The 19113-nt window shown below is 38.5% G+C and overlaps 1 protein-coding gene across 1 annotated transcript in view; it reads right to left on the reverse strand.

The window, feature by feature from the left end:
* Window positions 1-19113, reverse strand: part of LOC132303459 (uncharacterized) — a 74345-nt gene that overhangs the window by 1457 nt on the left and 53775 nt on the right. Inside the window, exons 20-21 of the mRNA XM_059800719.1 lie at window positions 1885-2092; window positions 1556-1795 (exon numbers count right to left, since the gene is read on the reverse strand). Coding sequence (XP_059656702.1) covers window positions 1556-1795; window positions 1885-2092 — 448 coding nt within the window. The remainder of the gene's footprint in view (window positions 1-1555; window positions 1796-1884; window positions 2093-19113) is intronic.

Raw genomic sequence — 19113 nt, forward strand, 5'->3', positions numbered from 1 at the left:
ACACACAATTACGGAACCATCTGCAATATTCAAGATATTATTTGGGAAAAGCATAGACTGAAATTATAATCTCAGGTAATGAAATTAGAATCTCAGTTAATTGACTATAATAATAATGAGATTAATGAAAAAATAATAATAAGGTAGATTTATTTACGAAACAAAAGAAGAAGGCAGGTTTAAAGATAGGCAGGAAAACTCAAAATTTTGTTCCAAAGCAAGAACCAAGTTCAGATGGCAGTGAATTACGTTGCCATTTGCTAAAGCAAAATCACTGATTAACAGGTGGCAGGGGCAAGTGGAAAACCAACAAAAGATGATGCTCGATAGAAAATAAAGATTAAATTCTATTACAAACGAAACACATCTCTCTCTCTCTCTCTCTCTCTCTCCAAGTTCAATCTTAGGTCTTACACTTCTAAAGTCAATTTACTTGTGCCCTCGATTTGTGATTGAGGATGCAGATTTCTCACCGTGTTCTTAACAAATCTTTGTACTCATAAGACTCATCACAGTCTGACACATTACAAAAAGAGTTTTAAGTAGGACATTGGCAACACATGATTCTTATTCCTGACAATAATGGATATGACAAATATATTTGAAGACCATTATTATTCCGGACACTCTACATTCATTGTATATATATACCTTATGGCTTCACTCCCATTAGTAAAAAATGCCCTTTATTCTCATCACTTTTATGTTCATTAAAGGGTAAATTGTAAAAAAATCCATGGCCTATCAATCTTTTGTAACAAAACCCACCTGAACTATTTATTTAGCCAAAAAACCCTCTAATCTTTCAAAATTGTGCAAAATGCCCCATTGTCTCCAGACGGCCATTAAGTCTCCGTTAATTTACAATGTGAAATTATTAAAGAGACCCTAGTAATGAACTTGAAATGAGGTCTTTATCATTTTACATATTTATTTTATTTTATTTTTTTCAAGTTCTTATAAGGGGGCACTTTGATATCTTCACATCACAAATTAATGGATACTTGACCATTGGCGAATAAGAGTGGGGCATATTACGCATGCTCTTGAAAGATGAAGGGGTGTTTTGGGTAAAAAATTAGTTCAGAGTTGTTTTTGCAATTTGCCCTTTGTTGATCATACAATGTATTTATAATGTTCCCTTTCAAAACATGCCATACCCTTCTTTTCCAAATATATATGAACTCTACGACTTATTGGCTTTTAGTTTGTATCATGTTATATCGAAAAATGTGATGAGGAAATTCACTAATTTATTTTCATGCGAAAGTTCTGCACCATGAGTATGGTAAAGTCAGGAGTCAGTTATGGCTTTTGGCTAAAATCATATAAGAAAAGTTTCATGTTTACAAGTCGAAAGAGCATAAACCAAAGTTTATTTATTTATTTACTTCTTTTTGAAATTAACACCTTTTTCAACATGTTGATAATATTTTACTTACCTGAAAAACAAAGGAAGTTAGTCTAAGCCAAAAGCCAAACCTGCTTTTCACTTTCAGCATATATGCAGCATGTAAAATTACAGCTAAATTTACAGCCACACTGGAAAACTTACAACGTTCGACAGAGAGGTAGCATTCCACAATGCATAGATTCGAGCAAGTGAAGCCTTCCTTGGTCCTTTACTGAATAAGGCATTCAGGCCTGCTGGGAATGGAGAAAGCAAGGATAGAGGAAGAATAAGCAAAACAGCAAGAAAAGCTCCAAGAGATATCCAATAGAACTGCACCAACGTAAGGAGGGTAATGGAAAGGTCTGCCAAAAGCATGATAGAGATCAGTAGCTGTAGTGTGTCCTGAAACATAGAGATTTCCAGATATTAGAAGATGAACATCCAAAATAATCATCTATTATAGAGGTGCTACCTTTAAATCATCTAAATACCTGACGTCCAATGGGTCTGGTATTGTGCAATAACAGAGAAAATGGAAAGAGAAAGTCCCTTTTAAAATCCAAAGATTTCAAGGTGGCATCATTTATAAGACCTCCATTAATTCCACCAGAAATTCTTTTACGAGATAATGCATTACTCATACAAGTCTGACTCTGCTGATGCTTCATAAGACTTTTCTGTGCAACAGTGACAACTTTCCTGAAATATTTACCAACACCATAGCAATTAATATATTGAATAAAGGCCACAATTGTTTGTGTTAACCAACACACACACACACATATATATATACACACACACATGCATATATGACTCAATAATTAATCATCCAAAGCCTGTAAAAACTGTAGATGATGTTGAAAATTTCTCAATTGTTGTCATTATCAATCAATAGTGCCTCTATTTTCCATCCATTAAATAAACAATGGCACCTTATAACAATTAGAGTTAGGCAACAAAAAATGGACAATTAGAAAATATTTAATTCGAAGTACTGAGTTTCCTGAATACCAATAGAGAGAAAATGATACCACTTGACTAATGGGCTAGTGACCTAGCGGTATCAGGCCCTTACTTCCCAAAGGGAGTTCAGGGGTTCAAGTCTTAGTGGAAGCATGTGTGTGTGAGTACCAATTAGGAAAAAAATAAATGATACCACTTGTTATCTAATAAGTTCAATATAATTAAGGCTAACTGACACAGTTCTAAAGAGGATTTTAGATTAAGAAAAGAAAATAAATTTCTAGTTATGCTGCCCTCAAGATACATAATTTAGAGGTCAATGATAATAACTTATTATTATTATTATTAATCTATTTTATTATAATCTTATTATTGGTTGAATTTTTTTGTTATTATTAGGATAAAATGCAAAAAAAACCCCCTCGTGCCACCATTAACAATGTGAAAGCACGTAAATCCATTTTATCAAAATGATGTTGCTTTCATAAAGTTTTTTTCTTCTAAATATACCCATCCCATAATATTACACCATTAGTTGATATTTTCTTAAAAAAAAAAAAAAAAAAAAAAAAAAAAAAAAAAAAACACCCATCATTGTTGAGCAACCACATTTCCTGCCTCCGTGCAGTGTCCTGTGAGCTACTTGAACATCTTAATGACCCCAAATTAACACTGAAATTGTTTTTTCAACTATTTTGGAAAAAAAAAAAATCCCTAAATTTCATGTGATTCGGCACACCGGAGGAGATAATTGAACCCCATTGACAACCGTCTACTCTAAAAGCTTAAGCTATTAGAGAGGATGTAACTTTAATATCCTTCAGCATGACCCCTTATTTGTGGCCTTTTGGTCCAACCCGTGTTTCAACTTTGATTATCAGGTGACGCTGAGGTTTGAACACAGGACCTTGTCTACTTTGATACCATGTTGGCAAGCATCCACTCTAAAAGCTTAAGCTATTGGACAGGGTGTAACTTTAATATCCTTCAGCAAACCCCATAAAGCTGTGCTCCTATTTTGCCAACTGATCTAAAAAAAAATAGGAATACAAGGGAGAATTTCTTGTCTTAAACAGGAGATGGTTAGATGACAGTCAAAAACTAACCTGGGTATCTCTCTCTGTGTTAAAATAGTCATATTGGGCACATATGTAATAATTAGTTTACCCCACATGAACAATTTAGTACTTTCCTTGTTTCTTTATTCTTATATATACATATATATATATATATGAGACTAGGGTGAGGGAGAGATCAGATTTCTCTCTCACACCAGTTCCCCATTTTTCTCTTTTCATGATCTCTCCTTCTTAATCCTTGATCTAATCCAAATTCACTAACCCTAAATTCGACACGGTATCAGAGCACAAACCTGGGTGATCATTTTATTTTGTTATTTCTTCTTATGCCGACAGCAGCCTCGCCGTCAATCGTCATCATCCTCATCGTCCATTGTTATATAATCATGGTAGAGCTCATTGTTATATAATTTTGTTTTGTGGTAGTTGCGGTAACAATGCCTCATTGTGTATAATCATGGTAGAGCTCATGTCATCGTGTTTGATTCATTGTTTGTCGGTCCTCGTCCACTGTTTGATTCACTGATCGCTGGAGTATTGTTGTCGGGAATCTGGTGAGATAGGGTTGCAGCCATCGTCCAATACGGTTTCTCAATTGAACTAAGATTGTGTGAGGAAGACACAGACATAACTTGACCAGATTCGTATTTGGACTATTCTTGTTCGACCAGTCCAAACTAGTCAGTAACAAAGTGGATCTGTCCTGACCCGATACCCATTTGTTTGGGCATACCCAACACACATTCGACCTGCCCCACTTGTTTTGAACAGACCCAGCTGTGTTCTTCGCTTCTCTGGTATGGTATTGCGTTCTTTTCTTCTCCAACATGGCCTCAAGTTCTGATTTGTTCAAGTCAGTGGAAATATTTCTCAAACCTAAAGGCCTTGGTAGTCATTTGGTAAAAGGATAAACAAAAGGACAATGACCCTATATATATATATTTTTTTTGACAAGTAATAATTGAAATAAAAAGGCGTTCAAGAAGGGAACGCATCCCTTATACAAAAGTGGAATTGGGGATTAAGGCCCAAAAGAAGCCAAAAAACATAATTAAATCTTCGGGAGAAGAACAGGACTTCCTCTTCACATAACTGAAGAAGGAGCGTATGATGTGAAGTTTCAAAATCGCAGTGGACGATTCTTTCCCTTCGAACATTCTACTATTCCTTTCCTTCCGAATGCACCACCAGACACAATGTGGTACCACTCTCCAATAATCGCGAACAATGCTACTCACACGACATCCTCTCCAAATACGAATCAAATCCTTGGGATAACGAGGCATAACCCACGCAAGCCAAACAGACAAAAGATAAGATTCCAACAATCCCTCGCCATAGGACAATGCATGAGAATGTGAGCAACTGACTCACCATCTTGTTTGCAAAGGCAACACTAGTTAACAAGACAATTGCCCATTTTCCTTAGATTATCAATCGTTAGGATCTTACCCCATTCCAAACAAAGAATGCCACCCTAGTTGGAGCCATAGAACGCCAAATAGTCTTCCACGGAAAATCAACGATATCAAAATCAGAAAGACATAAGAATAAGGATCGAACTTCGAAGCGACCATGGGAAGAGGGAATCCATATCATGTCATCACTACCTCTGCCAACTGCCCCTTGTCTATACATCAAATCTAGAAAAACACATACCTTGTCCACCTCCCAATCCTGAAAAGAGTGTCAAAAGTGCACGCCCCACGTAATCCCACTGTTATTAAGCCGATAACAGTTGGCTATGTAGGCATGTCTATCAACTGCAATACTGTATAACCTGGGAATTAAACAAGATAAAGGCCGGTCTCCACGCCAAAGATCCTCCTAAAAGCGTACACATCTGCCATCACGAACTTTGAATCTGATATGAGTAGAAAAAGCGTCCCATCCCTTCCTAATGAATTTCCACGCCCCAACTCAGACCGCGAGAGAAACCGGACGAGTAGACCAACCACCACTTTCTTCCCCATATCGGCATAAAACAAGCCTTCACCAAGGGGGATGTCTTTCCCTCCCGTATCTTTACAGCCATTTTCCCAGAAGAGCTTGGTTAAAGGGGACCAGTCTTCTGATACCAAGACCACCAAACTTCATTGGCTTGTAGACTTGTTCCCAATTGACAAGGTGATACTTAAATTCTTCTCCTCTTCCACCCAAAAGGAAATCCCTTTGAATTTTTTCAATCCTAGCAGCAATAGAGCATGGAATTTGGAACATAGATAAAAAAATATGTGGGAAGGCTCGATAAATTGCTCTTTATAAGCGTAACTTTTCCCCCCTTAGACAAGTATTGCTTTTTCCATCCTGTTAATCTCTTCGCATACCTATCAATCACAGGGTCCCAACTCCCCACCGTTCTAGAGGAAACCCCAAAAAGCAAGCCTAAATACGGAATTGGAAAAGAACTCACCCTACACCCAAGGACTGCCTCTAAAGATGAGATATCATGAACGTCTCCAACCGGAACAAGCACACTTTTAGCCACATTAACCTTCAGACCAGAGACAGCTTGAAAACAGGCCAAGATGCACCTCAAATATCTAAGCTGAGACACATTAGCATCACAGAAAACTAGGGTGTCATCCACAAAAAGTAAATGAGAGACCTCCGTCTGATGGACAGTATCTCTTCCAACCATAAAGCCCTTAATAAGATCTTCGCATAAGTCTGCTTAATCCCTCCATAACAATAAGAAAGAGGAAAGATGATAGGGGATCTCCTTGTCTTAAACCTCGAGAACACCCAAAGAAACCAGCAGGAAACCCGTTTACAAGAACAGAGGATTTGACAGACGAAAGGCATGTCTCTATCCATTTCCTCCATTTACTTCCAAACTCCATTCTCTAAAGCAAATAAAGCAGGAAATTCCAATTCACATGATCATACGCTTTTTCAATGTCAAGTTCGCACAAGACTCCGGGAACACCACTTCTCAATTTAGAGTTCACACATTTGCCTGCAATAAAAATTGAGTTAAGAATTTGCCTTCCTCCAACAAAAGCATTCTGGGAGTCCGATATAATCCCATCCATCACTCCCCTCATCCTAAAAGCAAAGACCTTTAGCCATAAGCTTGTAGATACAACCCACTAAGCTGATAGGATGGAAGTCTTTAATGTCGAAAGCACCTCCCTTTTTAGGGATAATGGCAATGAAAGTTGCATTTAGCGACTTCTCAAAGGCACCAGTAGAATAATACTCCTGAAAAGTGCCCATCACATCGTTTTTCACAACTGCCCAACTTTCCATAAGAAACCGCATAGTGAACTCATCTGGCCTCGGAGCTTTGTCCCCGTTACAACTTGATAAAGCCTTTAGAACTTCTTCAGTAAAGGGAATCTCTCCCTATCGATCTGAGAAATAGCCTCAAAATGAAGACCATTAAGTTTAGGTCTCCAAGCAAATGGTTCGGTATAAAGCTTCTGATAAAAAGAAGCAATCCCATTTCGCACATCTTCCTCCCTCCACATTTCTACACCTTCCACCCGAATACGTCCTATATGATTACTTCTTCTATCAGCGTTAGCGAGTCTGTGAAAATTTTTTGTATTACAATCTCCCTCTTTTAGCCAAAGAGCCCGGGATTTTTGTCGCCATGATATCTCCTCCATACTAACAATCTCAGCAAGAGCTACCTGACAAGAAGCTCTTCTAGAACGTAAAAACTCCACATCCCCACCCGCCTCTTCTAGGCGATCAATCTCATAAAAATCAACAAGGACTCTGCTTCCTCCAAGATTCCCAAAAACGTCTTTATTCCACTTCTCAAGATCGAATTTGAGAGCCTTCAACTTTGTAGTTAATATGAAGCTAGATGAGCCTGTGACAACAACTTCCTCCCACCAAGACTGAACTTTCCCTTGGAAGTCCTCTGCTCTTAGCCACATATTCTCAAATCGAAACGGAGACCTTTGAGAACATAAACCCCCACAATCTAAAACCAAAGGAACATAATCAGATATGACCCGTGCTAAAACTGCTTGAACAACATCCGGGAATTTCTCTTCCCACTCCCCAGAAATCAAGAAACGATCCAGCCTTGAAAAAGTGACTGGGTCCCTGCCATTTGACCATGTATAGGCTGCCCCTTCCATTGGTAAATCAATGAGAAGATGCTCGTCAATGAAATCAGAAAACTGATCCATTTCAGAAGACCTCCTCCCTCCTGTGGACCTCTCTAATGGGAATCTAACAGAATTGAAATCCCCACCCAAAGACCAAGGAAGAGACCACATTTCTTGAGCATGGTTTAGCTCCTCCCAGAAAAAAAGCCGATCAATATCAATAACTGGTCTATAAACCCCCGTGAAACCATCTGAAATTGTCCTCTTCCAATTTGAACTTGCAAGACACTGAGAATCTCCCCACCCACCCATCCAACCGAGACAACCATTTACAATCCCACATAACTAAGATACCGCCTGAAGTACCTATAGCATTCAAGACCTCCCATTCCACAAACCTTCCTCCCCACAAACTCCTAACCACCCCATCAGAAATGGATGCCAACTTTCATCATCTAAGGTTTCAGGTTTAGGGACAAATCTTCTTAGTTCTTCTATCTCTCTCTCTCTCTCTCTTTCTCTCTCTCTTTTTCCTAATTGGTACTCACGCACACATGCCTCTATGGAGGCTCGAACCCCTAACCTCCTTTGAAAAGTAAGGATCTGTTACCGCTAGGCCACTGGCGTGTTGGTATATCTCTCTTTTCTGTTTTATATGTTCCATAATTTTCTTTTAGTTTGATGTCTATCAGTAAAATTACTAAAACTCTCCAGTGTTTAATGTTACACATTTTATCCCTCGTGTTTTGTTTTCAGGATCTCAAGACGAAGAAGACTGGTACAGAGCAAGAAGTAGGTGGCTTATATTACTTTGATTTTGAGCAACACCCCAGAGCTCTTCAGTCCTCTCTATCTCCATTTCAGGGGCACTATTGTCTTGGCAACCCTTCACTTCATGTTTTTCAGTTAATTCATTCAGATGTATGGGGTCCAATAAAGCATGTTTCTAGCAATGGATTTCGTTGTTTGTGGTTGATCCTTCTTGTATGACTTGGTTGTCCTTGATGACAGATTGCTCCGAGTTATTCTCCATGTTTCAAACCTTTCATAAAGAAATCAAAACTCAGTTTGGATGTTTGATTCAATTTTTGCATTCTGATAATGCCAGAAAATATGCCTCTGAATCTTTTGATTCTTATTTTCATGCTAAAGGCATTATTCATCAAACCTCATGTAATTGTACCCCACAACAAAACATTGTGGTTAAGCGTACAAATCGTCATCTCTTGGAAGTGACTCGCGCTCTCTTATTTTATATGCATGTCCCCAAATGGTTTTGGAGTGATATAGTTCCCGTTGTCTCATTACCTCTGTGTTGCAAGGGAGATCTCACCATTCTATCCTCTTTCCCAATTCAGCCTTGTTCACTATTACTCCTCGAGTCATTAGGAGTGTATGTTGTTATGTCAATTGATGAATGGCAGAAAAAGTTATCTTTCTTTCATATATCACACACAGACCTATTCAAGGTAAGTCAACTATACAATTAATTTGACAACTAATACATGCTAACTCCTAATAGATAACAGCTAATACATGCTAACTCCTAATAAATAACAACTGTACACGCTAACTTTTAATAGATAACAGCTGTACATTCAGCTGTACACGCTAACTCTCCCCCTTAAGTTGGTGCATAGATATCGCACATGCCCAACTTGGATAGTGATGTATGAAACGAGCCACTAGTAACACCATGAGTCATCATATCAGCCAGCTGGTTCGCACTCTTAATGTAAGGAACCTCTATCACACCAGAATCCAGGTTATCCTTGATGTAGTTTCGGTCAAGTTCAATATATTTAGTTTGATCATGTTGCACTGGATTATGAGCAATATCAATAGTTGCCGTAATTGCATGATGAAGAGCACGGTATTCAGCTTCTGCACTAGACAACAATACCACATTCTGTTTCTTACTCCTCCACGTCACCAAATTGCCTTCAACGAATGACACATACCCTGAAGTAGACTTCCTATCCAACTTGGCTCCCACAAAATCAGAATCTGTATAACCCACAATGTCTAGATGACCATGCCTGGAGAACATAATACCTTTACCTGGAGAGGACTTTAGATAAGCCAAAATACGATTCACTGCATTTATGTGTCGGTCACTCGGATTGTGCATGAATTGACTCACAACACTAACTGCATACGACAAGTCAGGCCTAGTGTGAGTCAGATAGATCAACTTCCCCACTAGTCTCTGATATCTCTCCTTGTTTGTCGGAATCTGATCAGGATAGATAGCTAAGCCTTGATTTACTTCAATAGGAGTGTCTATAGGAACACACGCAGAGTTACAAGTTTCAGCCAAGAGATCTAATGTATACTTTCGTTGAAAGAGAAAAAGTCCTTGCTTGGACCGAGACACTTCAATGCCCAGAAAGTATTTCAGAACCCCTAAGTCCTTCATTTCAAATTCCTTGGCCAAATAGCTCCGAAGCTTCTCTATCTCATTGGTGTTGCTACTTATAACAATCATGTCATCCACATAAACGATACGCAAAGTAATATCATCACCATTCCTCTTATAGAAGAGAGTGTGATCTGCCAAAGCTTGCTTAAAACCATACTTCTTCATTGAGTAGCTCAACCTGCCAAACCATGCTCTTGGTGATTGTTTCAACCCATATAAAGCCTTCTTTAGTTTGCATACCTTACCTCCTTCAGGTGTAAACCCCGGGGGAGGATCCATATACACCTCCTCTATCAAATCACCATGAAGGAAGGCATTCTTCACATCAAACTGTTGTAATGGCCAGTCCAAATTAACTGCGAGAGAGAGTATAACTCGAACAATGTTCATCTTGGCCACAGGAGCGAAGGTCTCTTGATAATCAATCCCATAAGTCTGAGTGTATCCCTTGGCAACTAGTCTAGCCTTGTACCTCTCAACTGTCCCATCTGACTTATACTTTACTATAAACACCCACTTACGTCCCACTGTCTTCTTTTCCTGAGGTAACTCGACCAACTCCCAAGTAGAGTTCTTCTGGAGAGCCTTTATTTCCTCTACTATAGCAGCCTTCCACTTAGGATCTCCAAGGGCATCCTGAAAATGACTAGGAACAGACACAGAAAACAACTGAAGGGCAAAAGCTAGGTGAGTCTTAGACAGACGGTGATAGGAAACAAAATCAGAGATAGGATAAACAACATTAGAAGAAAATTTGGAGAAACCCAACCTATCAGGTTCTTTACGATCACGAAAAAGATACCTCCTACCCTGATCATCAACCTGTGGATTCAAGGCAGCAGTCTCCACAGAAGTTACAAGGTTAGAATTAATATCTGAAGTTGAAGTTAAAGGAGAAAAAACATGTACCTCAGAGTTAATCCAAGAAGATTCATCCGATGGCATGGTAGTATCATCAAGAGGGGTACTAGAGTTAGAAGGAGGCGGCATGAAAGTGGCATATCCTTGCTCCTTCTCACATATACTTCTTTGAATAAGTGGGCTGGTCTTTCACCTAATTTTTCATCAAACTCAGTCTCCACATGATCAAGAGAATGTAAAGGTTCTCCTTTTTTTATAAGGGCTGAATCCTCCTCCTTACCTGAAATCCACAACCTCTTTTCTTCTGGCCATAACCATTCCTCTTCCTTACTACTAATCTCCCCCTGAGGAGGAATCAGAGATACATTCCCAGAAAAATAAGACTCTCTTTCACAAAACTGAACATCCATGGACACATAGTATTTACTTGTAGGAGGATGAAAACATTTATAGCCCTTTTTTGAACTAGCGTAACCAAGGAAGACACACTTAAGAGCACGAGGGTCAAGCTTATCCCTATGAAGAGAATGTTTATGAACATAACACACACAACCAAAAACCTTAGGACAAAGATTAAGTGTAGAAGGAATAGAGTGAAATCAGGATAGCATTCTCAATGGAGTTTGATATTTAATTATACGAGAAGGCATTCGGTTGATAAGAAAAACAGCAGTCATGACATCCTCAGCCCAGAAACGCTTAGGAACATTCATAGTAAAGCATAAGGTACGAGCCATGTCTAAGAGATGACGATTCTTACGCTCTGCTATGCTGTTTTGTTGTGGCGTGTAGGCACACGTTGTCTGGGGGAGGATGCCATGTTGTTTGAAGAAATCAGTAAGAGACTGATCCACATACTCACCACCGTTGTCAAAATGGAAAACCTGAACCTAAGTATGAAATTGGGTGACAATCATATCGTAAAACTGAGGAATAACATGTATAACATCACTCTTGGATTTTAGTAAATAAACCCAACTCACTCTAGTACAGTCATCAATAAAAGATACAAAGTATTTATGGCCCGAAGCAGAATGAGTAGAAAAAGGACCCCACACATCTTTGTAAACACATGAAAAAAGGAATAGGAATTTTATTGAAACTCAATTTAAAAGGAACACGATGGTTTTTAGCATAAATGCATTGTTCACACCCTAAACTAGAAGCAGAGATATTGCAAAATATCTTAGGAAATAAACGTTCTAAATAAGAGAAAGATGGATGTCCCAAACGACAATGCCATAAAAATATCTTTTCTCCGTCAGACTCTCTCTTTACTTGAAAACCACGGCTAGGTTCAGATTTTAACTCCCTTACCCCCTTCTCCAAGTAGTAAAGACCTCCTCTCTCCTTACCAATGCCAATCGTCATCTTCGTAAGATTGTCCTGAAACACACAATAGGTAGAATGAAAAGTTACAGAACAATTAAGTTTTTTGGTAATTTTGCTAATGGAAAGAAGGTATAAGAGAGATTAGGTGCAAGTAAAACTGAAGACATGGAGAATGTAGGAGAAAGTGAGACATTCCCAGCCACTGTAATTGGCATAGGAGTCCCGTTAGCAACCTGAACAGACTTAACAGGTGAAGGTATTAGAGAGTCAAGTATGGAAGAGTTACTAGTCATATGATCAGTGGCCCCTGAATCAATAACCCAAGTGTTAGAAGCAGTAGAAATAAAAGGCCAAACCAGAATTACCTCCTTGAGAAGACACTCGAGATACATGAGAAGCAAAAGATGGAAAAGTGTCGGTGATGGCAACCTGAGCAAATTTCTTGTTCTTCTTTTCAGCTTGCTTAAGCTTGAACCACTCCGGATAACCATATTTCTTCCAGCAAACATCAACCGTATGTCTCGTACTATTGCAGTGAGTGCAGAGACGAGAAGTAGAGTCGGTAGAAGGAGGAGCTGGTCGGGAACTCCTTTGGACAACAAGAGCTGGGGCCTCTGAGTGATCCTTTATTGCCATGGTGACCTGTCTCTGTGCTTCACGACGAACTAGAGAATATGCTTCTTCCAGGCTTCGTAAAGGAGACGCAGCTAAAACACAACTACTAACTTGATCCAAACTGTGATCCAAACCTGCAAGAAACATATAGACCCGATCCTCAAAAATACACTTCCTCTGTTTCTCAATATCAGTTGCACACGTCATATCATTTGGTCTTCAATAATCAAGTTCCTTGAAGATTGAGTTCAGCTCATTGTAGTACTCTACAAGAGGCCGACCATCTTGACGCAATTGAAAAGACTTCTTCATCAGTTCATAAACCTGAGAAGAGTCAGAGACATCAAGATAGCTTCTCTTTACCACATCCCAAACCTCCCTGGCTGTTCCACACTGCACAAAGTGGGACATCAGATTTACCGTCATGGAATTGATAAGCCAAGACTTGACTAGGGCATCTTCAGCCTCCCATTCATCATAGCTTGGATCATCCTTTGTAGGTGCAACCTTTCTCCATGTGATATACCCCTTTTTCTGTCTACTAGCAATATGCATCTCCAAAATCTAAGACCAAACACGATAATTAGCACCATCCAATTTAATAGGAATGGGAGAAGAAGTTTCGTGAATAGTCATCGTGGAGAACTTCTTGCTGTCAGATGAATTTTTGGTTAGAGAGGACGAATCAGTGGTTGTTTTGGCTACCATGGATCGTGGCTAAGAGGTATTGAAGACAAGTAGCAACAGCACAAAGAAGATTGCTGACGGCTGTTGCAGGTCTTTAGAAGTAAGGTTAAAATAGAAAAGAAAAGAAAAGGAAGCAGCGGAAATTCCCTTCTTTTGCTCTGATACCAAATTGATAAATGGCAGAAAAAGTTATCTTTCTTTCATATATCTCAAGGGTATTTATACAGAATACACAAACCTATTCAAGGTAAGTCAACTATACAATTAATTTGACAACTAATACATGCTAACTCCTAAAAGATAACAGCTAATACATGCTATCCTAATAGATAACAGCAAATACATGCTATAACAGCAAATACATGCTAACTCCTAATAGATAACAGCTGTACAACTCTTAATAGATAACAGCTGTACATTCAGCTGTACACGCTAACTATGTCAATAATCTTCAACCCAGTTTTGACAAACTTGACCCCTGTGCAACTAAATGTGTGGGTTTTTTTGGGTATTCTCACACTCAAAAGGAACATCGTTGCTCTGATACCAACTAATGCAATCAGCTATGAAAGAGAACAAATAAATCTGAAGAAGGGAAAAACAGAGAGTGAGATTAAGCTAACGAATAACTTAAAACACTCACAATTCAATCCCAAAGAAAGGGAGAGGTAAAAAAACTGGTACAACAGACTAAATATATTGATAATACGTAAAGGGCTGCTGAATAAAACTTGGAACAACCCTTTTATAAGCCCCAAGGGATGCCCTAGCAAAGATTTAATCCTAACCCTTCTTATAAATATAATCTAACAGTTACTATTCTGTCGAGCAGAATAAAAGACGTTAAAATTGACAAAACAGCCCTTAAGTGGTCACATGACTCACTTAATAGGCACATGACTCATTAAATAGAAGCGAAATGACAAAAATATCCCAACTAAAGCTTAAGGCAAACATTAAATAGAAAATTAAGATAGATTTACAACTTAACTAAATGACTTAAACCCAATAAACAACATTGCCCCTATTAATGCGATCTCAGTCTAGTCTTCTTAGGATCTTCAAATGTTTGAAGAAAGTCCTATTCCATTTGCACTGCATCAGATGCCCTACATTGTAATGGGATGTGGGATCTTGTTCCCCTGCCACCTGGTACCAAACTCGTTAGTTGTAAGTGGGTCTATACTATCAAATACCTTCTTAATGGTTCTATTGAGCATTTAAAAGCTCATTTGGTGGGGTATACACCCAAATGGTGCTAATTATGATGAGACTTTTTTTCCTATTGCAAAGATTTCATCTATACGAGTTCTCATTTCTATTGCTGCTAATCTTAACTAGCCCTTATTTCAAATTGGGATTTGTGTCTCAAATTCCTAGTCTAATTAGATTATATTTTCGAGTTGTATTCTGTCAAGGAATTGTAACCCTTGTCCAACAAAGAATTGAGTTTGTAACCCATATAAATAGGTACCTAGGATATGGGTTGAGAATTGTGAGTTTGAGAGACATGTAGTCCCATGATAGATTTGATGGATGGTGCTTACATTACACTTTCCAGCTTTCAATATCCAATGAAAAAGTAACACATGGTGAGTTCCAATGGAATTGCCACAGTAAATTTCTGTATGAGTTACTGGAAACGAAATAAATAATGACCAAAAGAATTACTCACCTACAACAGAGCCTACAAGGGGATGAAGACCTGAAGCTGTGATCTAATAAAAAGAGAACATGAACTCGCCACGTCAAATTCCAATACCAAAAGCCATATGAAAATCACCACGTGGCTATTGACTAAGGACTAATTATATAAAGCTGAGGTCTATGGGAATCAAATGATGGAAGACAAAGATTACCTAGATGATGCCACATAGCCTGTTCAATCAATTTAGTAGGAGGAGCAATCATGTGATGCACAATTAATCAAAAGGAAGATACTGTTGACTTTAAGAGATGATCAAATCAAGAGTAAAGTATAAGAAGAAGAAGAAAAAGAGAAGAAAGAGGATGAGAGAAAAAGAAAGAGAGAGAATGAAAGAATTTTTTCATCCTTCCACCACATTCCATTTATACTAACAAGTTTCAGAAATTACACATAAGCACCCAACATTAAATAAGTAATAACAAATAAGCCCCTGACAGCAGATACGTAGCATAATTCAAAGGAACCTGAAGGCTCAAGTACCACGTGGCAGATATCCAAAAGCCACGCTAGGAAACAAAGGTCAAAAGTTGACTATGTCAAACTAGCAAAAGGGACGTGTCAATCTTAGGATAGGCCCACTTGTTGTTTAGTTAAACAAGTCCGAAAAATATGCAGAGCAAATCTTCTAAAGAGAGAATGGACAAAAAAATAAGGGAATCCACTCTCAGGCAACCGCCAAACATGCCACCAAAGGAGAAATTTTAGGAAAGTTATAAACCCCCATAGTCGTGCAAAGACCATCATGGGAGGCTGCTCAAACTCAACAAGATCACGGTCATCTCCAAAGACAGTTCCGGAAGGTGGCTGAAAATTTCGAAGAATTCTTCGCACCATTAAACCCACTATTCTGAAACGGCAAATCAAAAGAATACATGGTCACACGCGTGCCAACATTGAGGAAAGGCTGAAGAACACATGAGACACTTGGCCCAAACTAGGATGTTCCACTTGGAAATATCTCAAGATGTTTATGTAACTGTCAGCTGTCAGCTGTCACTGCTACTAGACGTTCTATTAAAAGGGCCATAGTAACTTGAGATGCCTGTTCAACACACAACTCAACAGCACTTATTTCAATTTAACACGACTTCAGTTATCCTTTACATTCCTGCAAACTTTCAATATGTTCAATTTTAGTCTTGCACTTTCATACTTTACATTCCAACACTTTACTTTCAAGTCCAGTACTTTCAGTCTATTTCCACAAACAATGAGGAGTTTCGCTGAAACAAACTATCGAATCTCTTGGTTCGCTCTAAGGTAGCTAGGTCGTATCGCGTGGATTCTTTCTAGAATCAATTGCTTGCTTTTTGCTTATTATGCTATTTCTTTCTTGGATTCAACTGGAAACCTTTCAATTCAAAGGAGACATCCATTCTTTAGCCATAAACAAATCCTTTATTTTTATGAAAAAAAAATATATATGTAAGTAAAAGACTACTAAATAAAAATAAAGGAGCAATACCACCCTCTTGATCTTGATAGAACAAGAAATTGATCATTGCTAAGTCCTTTATCAGAGGCAAAAGAGAGCCTGGTCATTCTAGACCTCTTCACAGTCGCCTGATCTTGCAACTTTCCTCACTGGAATATTGTTGTCACTTCATTGGAACTTTGGCAGTTCCTGGCACGCCCTTCCAGTTCCCTTGGAACTGATCTTGCAACTGGATCATGACACGTTTGACTGATCGAGCAGGAGTGGACAACCATAGTTTTGCAGGTGGATCATGACATCTTGGCATGCAATCCGAAGGAAAGGAGGAACTAGCTCCTTGATAGAAAGTCCCTAAATCAGATTAAGTCGTAGGTACTGTCAGTTGGTGGAAGTCCCTAAATAGTGATTTGGTTTGTGTGCAAAATTGAAGTTGCAAAGAATTGTCCTAATCAATGCTGTGGGAAGCAATGATTAGCTTGATGGATTTTGAGCCAAGGTGGAGATTGTTGGGACTTGGTAGAGTAAGAAAATCACCAATGGCATTGTTAGTGAGATGATAGGCTTGTGGAGTGGTACATGGTGAAAAGACATGTACACAGTGTTGGTACTCCACTATTCTTATATCTTTACGGAATCATAGTGGAATCTCTTCTCATTCGTGGATGTAGGCCTATTTTGGCCGAACCACGTTATAGCTTGTGTTTGTGCGTAAATGCTTTGTTGGCATTCATTGGATCTGTATATTCGTACGCTTCCACTGCCCCAACATTTCAATCAGACGATAAGAATGCTTTCTTATCTAAGAGTATTTTAGTTTTTTCCTTGTTTCTTTATATTATATGAGATTAGGGTGAGGGAGATGAAGGTGGGCGTTCGTGCAACGGCAAGGTCGCTCCATTGTGACCAGGAAGTCACGGGTTCAACACCAAAACCACCTAAGCAACTAAGCACAACCATCCAATCTCTTTACAATATCAATCTCATTGTCCATTTAAGCATTCGTCAATGACAGTCAGGAGAAAATGAAGAGAGATATTGAAGACGAGAGAGAGATCAAAGAGGAAAGATATTGTTATGACAAACACAACGAACCCAAGAAACACGACAAAAAAATGAGCACACCACAAATAAAGAACACAAACACAAAGATTTAGTGTGGTTTGGTAAAGCCTACGTCCATGGTGAAGATCCGGCGAAAGTTTTCACTATGCGAAAAATAAGAGATTACAAGTTTAAGCCCCAAACCCAAGCTCTCGCTCTCACTCTCTTTTCAGTAATTTTTAGTATCTCTCAAACATCCCATTCCAAACCCTTGGGGGCGCTGCCTCCAAATCCCCAAATCTTTGGTGGGCTTGCGCCCACAGAGCTCAAACAACGAGTTGCAATGTGACCCGGAACCAAATTCGGGCCACAACATCACATATATGTATCTAAGAGGGCTAAAATAGACTTTAAATTTCATTATTAAGAATAAAGTATTGTAATTTCGGGTTAAATGGGAAATGGATTGGATCACATCAGCAACGGCTATTGCAAATGGATGAAAGTTTATAAAGGTCCATTAAAGGGTATATCAGTCACATGCATTGTGGCTTACTCATTTCCCGTTGGTTTTCTAACAACAATTACACAGTACGGGTGATTGCACGAATTTTTTATTTTATTTTTGGTACCAAATTAATAGTTTAAGAGGGGTTGTGTCTAAACAATTAATACTTTGGAGTCTTCTTTTGCACTTCAGCCTTATTATTATTAAGGATAATTACACATACCTCCGCTCTAGTTAGGGTAAAATACAGAATCCTACCCTAAGTTTTGAATAATTATACTTGCCTCCCCTTTAAGTGACACATGTTAACGCCAGTTAACGGAGTAGGAGAATTTTACTATATTGACCTTGTTGAAAAATTAGTTTTAAACTTAAAATCATAGTTTTATAAACCTATACATGTGTGTGTGTGTGTATATATATATATATATATATATATGAATTGGTATATATATATATATATATATGGGAGAGAAGATTGATTTCTGGCAGTGGTTGCTGATGGCATGGGCAAAGGAGAGGGAGAGAGAGAGCTACTCGACACAGTTATATACAATATATGTATCAATGAAATGTGTTGAGAGATGTTGATTCAACGAACAGTTAGGACTTCTTTGAGGGCTACTATAAGCATCGATTGCTGGTGATTTCATTCATGGTTCTAGATCAAGACAAAGAAGGAATATTCTGTAGATTGATGGAAGAATACATGGCGGGTATTGAGGAGTAGAAAGAGAGAGCCGACAAAGAGGATGAAATATATATATATATATATATAGATGTGCACATTCTGATTTTCAGATCCCTTTTGTCTAAACACCTAAACACGGATGTGTTTTGTCAATGTGTGTGTATATATGCATCTTCTGGTTGAAAACACCATGAATCGGAAATCTTGTCAGAAGGCTATGTTTTTATTCTCTCTCTTTCTAATTGTTCTTTAGGAGCCTTTTCAGTATACATTTTCGATTGACCCATTATTCTGATCCAACATGGGTTTGT

This window comes from Cornus florida, unplaced genomic scaffold, assembly GCF_030987335.1.
Source record: "Cornus florida cultivar Cherokee Brave unplaced genomic scaffold, ASM3098733v1 CherokeeBrave_3.0.0_Hap2_Chr04, whole genome shotgun sequence".
In the NCBI taxonomy this organism is placed as follows: Eukaryota; Viridiplantae; Streptophyta; class Magnoliopsida; order Cornales; family Cornaceae; genus Cornus; species Cornus florida.